The following is an 8,285-nucleotide window of genomic DNA, read 5'->3' on the forward strand; positions in this document are numbered from 1 at the left end:
ATTTTTAGGACTCTTATTTTTGTCTTTTTATTTTTATTTTTATTTTTATCTACTTTTTCATAATATATACGATTATTATTATTTTTTAGACTAGATAAAAGTTGAAAGATTAAAATAAATACATTAAATTCACAAGCTTTCTTTATTAAACTTTAAACATAAAGTGAACTTATAATTTGTTGTAATTTTTAGATTTATTTTTTTTCATTTATTTTAAATATAACCCTACTGAAATAATAATATTTAAGTATTAACATTGATGTAAAATCTTTATGTTTTGGTCAAAAATTAGGTGTTCACATGGATTCCATTAATATCGATGCAAAGTATCATCGTCAAAGGTACGCCACAATCATATGGCAGTACGAAAAAACAAAGAACGATGATGGTGCGATTAGTGAGAGTGAAGTAACTGGAACTGTTGCTAGCAAATTTGGTGGACCCCGCATAGCAAAAAAACTTGCCCGGATACCAGCAATTGTCCTACACCAAGATCACGAAAATCTAATTTGAGATAGTTGATTGGAGCTTAGACTCTTAAGTATTAGAAGTTTTTTTAAGTTTTAGATGATATATACTTGTTTTTTCCTACTGTTTTAAGTTTTGGATGATCACTACAAAAAAAATGGATGATTACGGCAGTTTTTATAAGGGCATTGCGGCGGTTTTAACCACCGCTACGTCCATTTCTAGCGGTTTTAGAAAGCGTAGTAATTACGTCTGTCACAAATTATTGCGACGGTTTTGGCAAAACCGTTGTAATTGTAATTCGTATAGAACGGCGATTATAATTGTTTAATCGAAAAAGGGCCAAAAATACCCTTGAACTATTTGAAAAGGTCTAAAAATACCCCTCATTCATCTATTGGGCTAAAAATACCCCTCCATCCACTTTTTTGGTCCATCTCTACCCTTAAAACTAACAGCCATATTTTTTAAAAATATTATTATTATTTGTTACATGTCATTTTCCTATTGGATAAATTAAATCTCAACCCATTTAATTTTCCCCTACCTATCCATTGTAGTGAACATGACCCAAACCCAATTAGAAGACCCATTAAAAAATAAATTGATTGAATTTTTCTCCCCTTACCCCAAGCCTCTTTCTTCTTCCCTCTCTTCTTATTCAAAATATTTCTAGACTACCTTCAATCAAATGGTACAATATCCAGTGCAATCTAGATAAATGTATGATATGAAAATTTGTTGATGGTGTCTAGTTAGTATAAAGTTCTTAATTATAATTACTATTAATGTTGGTGTGATAGTGAAATTGTGTTTAGTTTGATTAATATTCTTACGTTTAAGGAGTTGGAATAATTCGTAAATTTCATTGTAACATATTCCATCGTTAATAAAGTAAATTTGAACCACTTTTATTTTCGTTTTTGGTACCAGCTTTGGTGCTGTTTATCATCAAATTTTGGTCCAGTTTTTAATCTCATTATGGTGCACTTTCATTGCCTTTTGGCCTCTGTTTCTTTACAGTTTTGATTTAGTTTGTGGTATAATATAGGTGCAGGTTTGCTTCTGTTTTGTTATAGTTTAGGTGCAATTTTGATAGATTTTGGTGCAGTTTTTTTACGTGATGGAAAGAAGACTGCAAAAATCAATACTCCTTGAATCATTCAACTTCAAGTTAGTATTGCAGTGGAAATTGTATTATTTGATTGAATATTATCTTAAAATTTTTGAATAAGAAAAGAGGGAAGAAGAAAGAGGCTTGGGGTTAGGGGAGAAAGATTCAATCAATTTATTTTTTAATGGGTCTTCTAATTGGGTTTGATCATGTTCACTACAATGGGTGGGTAGGGGAAAATTAAATGGGTTGAGATTTAATTTATCCAATAAGAAAATGGCATGTAACAAATAATAATAATAATAATTTTTTAAAAAGTGGATGTTAGTTTTAAGGGTAGAGATGGACCAAAAAGGTGGATGGAGGAGTATTTTTAGCCCAATAGATGAACGAGGGGTATTTTTAGACCTTTTCTAATACTTCAAGGGTATTTTTAGCCCTTTTCCGTTGTTTAATACAACAGTTTAGCACCGTCGTAATTTATATGTGCAAATCGAGTGGCTGTTTTAAACCGCCATAATGTGTTTAATGCATCAGCCGTTATTCCATTTTTTTATTCTCATAATTTCATTCTATTTCTACTCCAATTTAATTGCTCAAAGCTTATTTACTTGCTATACAATAAGTATTGGCACAAACATATAAGGAAAGATTATTGAAACAAATTAATCATCATATATGAAAAATATAAGCATTTCAAAATTACATGACAAAATTCTTTAAATGTTAAGGAGCAATATATTACATCCATCCGAAGAGAAATAACCATATCATATTCTAGAATTAATATTCTATGAGAACTCGCATAATCTACGTTGGTAAGATCCATATGGTGATCTTCTTAGCTAGCCACCTGCAGTAAGTGACATGAAATCAATATTTGATTTTGAGAGATCTAACAACAGAGGTGCTAAAATGTCATGAAAGACATAACTATATAAAAAGGAACAACTGAAAGTCACTTTTGATATGAATCATTTCTCCTCCCCGAAGCATTGTAGCAACAATATAAAAGCAAAGGCTAAAGCTGCTAAAAATGTGATTACTTTGTGCATACAAAAAATTATAGAGACTTAACTTTAGTGATGGACTCTTTAGTCATTATTTTGATGCTAAACAACAAAAAAGTGAGCAATTACAAACTGGAAATTATAAATACATGACTAAACATAGTGAATAAGGGATAAAGAACTTCAAAAAGCAATTATTTACCAAGTGTTCTGATTAACTTAGAGCTAATTATAATTAATCCTGTAGCGTTAAAGTTTAGCCAATAGGAATTCCACATTCTCTTGTCTAAGCCAAATCGTGTGGATAGTTATGGTATCAGCATTTCATGTTCTTATAAGATTTCTAATATAACTCTTCCAATCAATAAAAGGGCACAATAATTATTGGCCATAAGATGAAGAGTTTTGTTACCTGAAAGCCATAACCTTCTCAAATTGAGCATCATCCTGGACAAAATAATGAGAAAAGAAAAATAATCATTGAGATAACAATTGTTCAGTACATATTTGCTCATTTAGGTAGAGGAATATGTTGCTTGTGAATTTCTTACTCCTATTTTTTTCTTCACTTCTCTTACAACTCCTTTAAATATATCCTCGGACTGATTTTGACACAACGTTTTAAAGGGGGTACGAGTATGCAATTAACATGTTTCAATACTTTAGTCAAAAGTGATCAAGATGTTAGTCAGATTGCAATAGAGAAACATACCTCAAGAATAAAACTAGTTGGTATTTTCCATAAGCCTGAAAGAGGCGGCACATAATATTTCTCTTGCACGACGAGCACCTTCAGCAATAAGTCTATTAAGCTGAGACTACAAAAACATTCATCCATACATGATAAACGATTGTCAATGCAATCAACAGGTTCCACATATACCTATAAAGCCACTGAACATTACCCGAGATCCCAAATCTTGAAACATCTGTTAGCAATCCTCTCCCATATCATACTTCATCTGATACACCCAAAGGTCTTGATCTCTTTAACATGTGTTCTGAATCAGCTGTTTGATGGTCTACTGTTGAGTTATTTGTAGGAGTCCTCGTATGCTTTAGCATAGCTGCTGCAAAATAATTAGCACATAGAGGAAGTATCAGGTTATGGCTGACTAACTCTTAACAAGCGGAAAGGGGTCAGAGAGGGGAGAAATCAGTAGCTCCGATTTGTAAATACACTCTGACTCCACTATATTTGTCAATGAATCAGTATTCACACTAGCATTGATGGCCTCATAGCATCATTTCGAGGCTGTGCTACACTTAAATACCTGCTGCATTATTTGGAGTGGTAAAACCTATTGGCCATCATTAATGAACTATAAATGAAATTTAGCTTGCTTTTCTGCAGGTAGTGCCACTCTTGCCAAACAAATAGTTAAGTTTCTCCTTTTCAGTTTAGTGAAAATGGTTTTCATTAAAAAAAAATGGCCATTCTGTATGCATATCACTTTGTGATACTCCTTGAGATGCAATATAAGTGTTTGAATGTTCCCTTTTATAGAGCAATATGATCCAACATAAGAACAACGGTAAGGCCTAAATTTGCAACGGCTTTTGTGTCTGAGCTTTCGATAGTAAGATAATATTTTGTGACAGCCAAGATTACCTGAAAGGCAAGTAGGGAACAAAAGATACTGATATCTTTTATCAAAAGGTTGGATTTTTCTGCAGAAAAAAGGTAAAGAAAAGACAATAGACAAAGATGAATATCTTGTCAAAAAGAGAATTGAAATGATTCAGGTACATATCACTAGAATACTTCAAAAAAAAGATATACAGAGCTACATTTAGCAATTGTAAAATGTCCATATAAAAAAAGTACTTCTCCATGTGTTGGAATCAATGAGGATTTGTTAATATTTGACAAATTCATCATCTTTAAACTCTATCCGAGAAATTCTACAATTATCGTACTATAATTTTTTATAAAATTCGATAACTTCAATTAACCCAAGCAAAATTCAATTCCTCAAATTAGTCCATAGCTTGCATAAGCATATATAGTAATGGCCATGGAATACAAGCTCATACACCAAGCTTATGATTTAATCCATCAATTAAGCCTCAAACCTAAACTAGTAATCGCTACTGCACAATTCTTTCGCATCCCTAAAGGATTTCTAGCAAATTTCAATAACACACAGGTCTCCTCATTACAACAATGGATTCATAAATCTAAAAAAAACTAAAATAGATCTAACAACTAAGTGACGAAGCAGTACAAAACCACAAAGAAATCGAAGATCCATACTTACATAAGCAAATAAAAGAGGAAATTGAGAGACATGACTGAACCTGCGAGCTTCATAGCACCGACAATTTCGTGAAATGGCACTGACGATTTGCGCGAGATTTGGTTGACTCCTAATTTGCGCGAGAAAGGAAAAAGGCAGGACGCAGAGAATAGGGTTTCAAATATAAAGTATTAAAACTCAAAAGAAAATGGCAGTTTAAGCCGCCTGTAATATTCATCAAAACCGCCAGTTTACTAACATGTAATACAACGGATAGAAAACTGCCGTATATACGTTGTATTTGTGGCGGTTTTTATAGACCGCCGGAAATAAACCGTCGTAATATTTTACTTTTTTGTAGTGGATATATAATATTCACTGTTTTCTTCCAACTATATATAATATGCACGGTTTTTCTCAAGTTGGATACTAACAGTACACAATTTGGATATCAACATTTTTATTGGACTTTAGTTTGAAAAGAACCTCATAAACATAGTACCAAATAATTCATATTCATTAAATAGTTTTAGTTTTGGATATTAATTGGAAACCAAATGAACAACAATTTAGATATTTAGATTACATGAAATACGAGTGCTATAAAATTGGTATCCAATTCATATATGATTGTTTTTTTTTACTTCATAATCTAAGACAAAAACTAAAAATATAAAAAAATGTATGAAGTTGGTATCCAACCTGTATGAATATTCGAAGAAACGAATCTAACAATGTAAAACAAAAGAAGAAAATCTGATTTTTGAAATACAAAAAAAACAAAATCAAGGAGAGAGAAAAATTTGAATAAAAAAAATCTGGTTTTTTAAGTACTTTCAACTGATTAGAGTAAAAAAAGGAAAACAAATATTCCTATTTTGTTTTTAAATCTCCTAAATTTATGGCAATTATGAATTATCATTAATGTATTCAAATTAATTACTACAACTATTTCCATTTTTTACTTTTTATTATTTTTTAAAAATCATTTTTTATTATTATTTTATTACTTTTTTTTAATAAACTGTTATAACCTGAAATTTTTTATTGTTACAACTTGAAAGTTTTATTATACTGTCATAACTTGAAATTATTAGTCTTATATATGTTATTTATAAAATTTTCACACTCCCTCTCCATTTTACAGGAAAATAGATTACTGGTTAGATTCAAAAATCCAAGTTTATTTAGGTCCATTTCTGTGAACAATATATTGGAAAACAACTGCACTTATTATTTAATTTTTTAATATTTAGTAAGTGAGAATTTTTTTTATCCAAGAGTATTTATATATAATCTAAAAAAATAGTATGAGTTGAAATGTGATGGCAGAGCTGGGGTTCACGAGGCGGTGGGATGGGTGGTCAAAAGAGGGGTTAGGGTGTTTGGGTTGGGGGTGTGGAGACAATGAACTTGAGGTTTCACTTAAGGAACTTGTTTTTTCCTACTTGATTAGGATTAGCAAGGTCTAACCCCCTTCCTTGTACTTATCCCTAATGATTTATTTTTTATGTTTAATAAAAGGTCACTAGACACTATCTAGTGGTAAATTTGCTATAAGAAAAAACTTTTTTTTTCACTTTTTTGTTTGATATATATATATATATATATATTGTGTTCTTCCTCCCTTCAAGATAAGAGTTGAGTTTCTAAGATTTTATTCATAAAGGAAAAAATATATAGTGTGTTTACAATAATAAATTTTATATTCAACAAATATATAAATATTATAAAAGTGAAACTGTAAATAACTAAACAATAAAGTAGAATACTGCTATATGAGCTTAAGGGAAGTTAGTAATTGAACATGTTTTTGAAATCTCATATAAGTATCTTTGTGATATACTGCTTCTTTATTTTCTTTGCACTATTATCATTGAGTTCCTTTTGAAACTTAAGAAATAAAATGTAAGTTAAGGCAAAATGGTATATAGTAATTTTATGCAAGTTTTTTGGGAGAAAATAAAGAAACCTCAATTCTTCTTTTTAATTGTATCGCAAGAAAAATATTATGCACATTTTGTGTTTATATATTATTATTTAATTTTAATATTTTTTTTTTGTAATTCTTCTTTATCTATTTGGTCTAAACGGATGTATGCATTTCATCAATTTAAAATAAATAAAAGGAAAGTACTAATAATTTGCTCAAAATTATTTTAACTAAATGTTACATCATGTTACATAGAAAACTTTTCGTTTTCTATATTGCTTTACATTCTTATTGAATTACTACATATTAGAAGAGGCTACAAGCAGGTAACACTTCGTCAATATGCTTGCTTGTATATCAGGGGTAATATGATAATTTTAATGTTTTTGTTTTGTTAGTTTATATAGATAAAAAATTATGTAAAAAGTATTATAAATCGCAATAATAATATCTTAAAATATTTATAAACATATAAAAAAATTTGTTAACTTTCAAAATTCCATCTATACCACATAAATTGGGCTAAAGAGAGAAATATCTATTATGTAAAATACAGTAAATATACAAGAAATCACAAAAATTACAAGTTAAATATCAAAAAGAACTTGGTTACCAAAAAAAAAAGAACTTGTAAAAATACATAAAAAAAAAAAAAACTATAAATCATAACAATTAGCAACTTAAAATATCATATATATATATATATATATATATATATATATATAATTTGGTTGACTCTCAAATTCACCTGTATCACTTAAATTGAGACAAAAAGAGTAACATATATCACGTAAAAATTACGTAAAACGTACTATAAATGGTAATAATTATGTTGCAATTAAAAAATTAATTGACTTCAGATTCCATATATATCACATAAATTGAAACAGAAAAATTAACATATATTGGGCCCCGTGCTTGCACGGACCTTGTATCTAGTGTCATATATATAAGTCATAAATATAAAAGGGGAACTTTCGCAAATAGCCACAATAATAAACTTAATTATGCTCCATAACTATAGTTTGCATATTTACAGGTTGTAGCTACAGTTTAAACTGCCTCGTTTGTATAATTCACGGATTTGCATAATTTGCAGGTTTGTATAATTCGCGGGTACATTTGTATAATTCAGTTATTTTTGTATAAACTCGAAATAACAAATTTATACAATTACAAACATCAGAAGTGTAAACAATTATACAAATTATATTATACAAATTCTGAATTATACAAAAGTTATACAAATTATATTATACAAATTCCGAACTATACAATCGTGGGAATTATACAAAACTAAAAAGCTGAGCCGCGTAGTTATAGCTAAAAGTAGGTCACAAAGTGTAATTAAGATAAACTATATCTATGTTAACTAAGTAACTAGTATATGTTTGCTTATATGTGTAATTTTCCCAATAAAATTACTTCAAAATAATTAAAAGGCTTTAATTTTATGAAAAGAAGTTAATACATAGTGTGTGTTTGGTATGAAGGAAAACATTTTCCGGAAAATGTTTTCC

The 8,285-nt window shown here is 29.4% G+C and overlaps 1 protein-coding gene across 7 annotated transcripts; it reads right to left on the reverse strand.

The window, feature by feature from the left end:
• Nucleotides 1-2,251: 2,251 nt before the first annotated feature.
• Nucleotides 2,252-5,196, reverse strand: LOC102578448 (nudix hydrolase 8-like). Of its 7 annotated transcripts, none has more exons than XM_015310555.1 (6): nucleotides 4,894-5,195; nucleotides 4,205-4,263; nucleotides 3,498-3,659; nucleotides 3,305-3,410; nucleotides 3,005-3,039; nucleotides 2,252-2,435 (listed from the first exon to the last, which is right to left on the reverse strand). In XM_015310555.1, the coding sequence occupies exons 3-6, from the start codon at nucleotides 3,545-3,547 to the stop codon at nucleotides 2,393-2,395; spliced, it is 234 nt and encodes a 77-aa protein (XP_015166041.1). In that variant the 5' UTR covers nucleotides 3,548-3,659; nucleotides 4,205-4,263; nucleotides 4,894-5,195; the 3' UTR covers nucleotides 2,252-2,392. The 7 variants fall into 7 exon arrangements, 6 of the variants coding, with proteins under 6 accessions (XP_015166041.1, XP_015166038.1, XP_015166039.1 ...); XM_015310552.1 differs by having other exon boundaries at nucleotides 3,498-3,662; XM_015310553.1 differs by having other exon boundaries at nucleotides 3,498-3,662; nucleotides 4,854-5,195.
• Between the last annotated feature and the right edge of the window lie 3,089 nt (nucleotides 5,197-8,285).

The sequence above is a fragment of the Solanum tuberosum genome, unplaced genomic scaffold, assembly GCF_000226075.1.
Source record: "Solanum tuberosum cultivar DM 1-3 516 R44 unplaced genomic scaffold, SolTub_3.0 scf00135, whole genome shotgun sequence".
Classification (NCBI taxonomy): Eukaryota; Viridiplantae; Streptophyta; class Magnoliopsida; order Solanales; family Solanaceae; genus Solanum; species Solanum tuberosum.